Source organism: Solanum pennellii, chromosome 1 (assembly GCF_001406875.1).
Source record: "Solanum pennellii chromosome 1, SPENNV200".
Taxonomy (NCBI): Eukaryota; Viridiplantae; Streptophyta; class Magnoliopsida; order Solanales; family Solanaceae; genus Solanum; species Solanum pennellii.
The window spans coordinates 94,569,977-94,571,274 of NC_028637.1; the positions used below are offsets into that span (position 1 = coordinate 94,569,977).

General features: G+C 28.3%; 1 protein-coding gene across 1 annotated transcript in view; it reads left to right on the top strand.

Moving 5' to 3' along the window:
- LOC107011968 (squamosa promoter-binding-like protein 8) overlaps positions 1-853 on the top strand; it is a 3,922-nt gene extending 3,069 nt beyond the window's left edge. The window contains exon 3 of the mRNA XM_015211666.2: positions 483-853. Coding sequence (XP_015067152.1) covers positions 483-622 — 140 coding nt within the window. The 3' untranslated portion in view covers positions 623-853. The remainder of the gene's footprint in view (positions 1-482) is intronic.
- The last annotated feature ends 445 nt before the right edge of the window (positions 854-1,298 follow it).

Consider the following 1,298-nt stretch of genomic DNA (forward strand, 5'->3'; position numbering starts at 1 on the left):
GGGTGTAGGAGTTTAAAAATAAAAATTTGAAGTTGAAAATATTTTTAAAAACAAAATTAATTTTTTGGGAGGGTGTGGGGTATGGGAGGCTGGTCGGTGGTGGGTGGGTGGGGGTCAGGGATCAGGTGAAAAAATAAAAATTGAAAATTGAAAATATTTTTTTAAAATTGATGTTTTTCGAAAAAAAATGTAATTTGAAATTGGAGGAGAGTTTTTGGAAAATGTTTTCCTTAATTTTTGAAGGGAAGTCATTTTTCTTAATTTTGAGGAAAATGAGTTGATTTGGAAAACATTTTCCTAAGCTTTTATCTCAACCAAACATGAGAAAATTGGAAAACATTTTCCAGAAAATGTTTTCTTTCATACCAAACACACTCTTAATATATGCTTTATTCTGATGTATATCCACGTATTAGAGTCAGACTAAATAAATTTTCGTCTTTTTTTTTTTTGATATATTTATTTTTATTTTTTTTGTGTAGAGTATCCAGCTGAATCAGGAGCACAATCATCAACAGTGACAGTGGCCATATCACCACCAAGAATTCCAGTGGATGGATTTAGGCAAAGAACATACCAGCAAGTTACAACAACTTCACCAGTCTTCTTTTCCAATGGGTGACTAAAATATTTTTATTTTTCAATAATTAATTATTAGTATGATTATTATTTCAAACTTATGCTTTAATGGCCATAACAATCTAGTATATGTTAGTACTAATTACAATATAGGAAAGTTAATTTAGATATGAAATTATGATTAATGATGTAATGGAGAGGATCAGGTTTATGTTAACCCTTCCTAGCTTGTGTGCTCCACCTAATTCATCAAATTATTGCTCCATCTTTTTAATTTATTTGTCTTTTGAAAAAAGAAATCTTTTTTTTTTGACAATTCTTTAATTTCAATTTTTTTATATAGCATGTTTCAGACCACAAAATTTTGAAACATTTAGTACATTCTATAAATATTTAATTTAGGCTCGCTTATTTTCTTAAATTTCGTTTCGATTCAAAATCACAAAATACAAATTGAAACGGATTAATTGTTGGTATAAAGAAATAAACTTTATCTTATTGTTCATATGCATGCAAGTACGTAGACTCTGATTGATGTTGAATTGAGAAAGTTTGGATAAATATTCCAAATTTTCCTCACTCTTTGATTTGCATTTTGGCCTAATACGATCCCAATTTGTAGTACGTACGTAATTAAATATTATGGGTTAAAGAAATTAAAAACCAAAAAAAAAAGAAACAGAAAACAGAAAGTGGTTTCTGTTTTGTTATATAGTCAT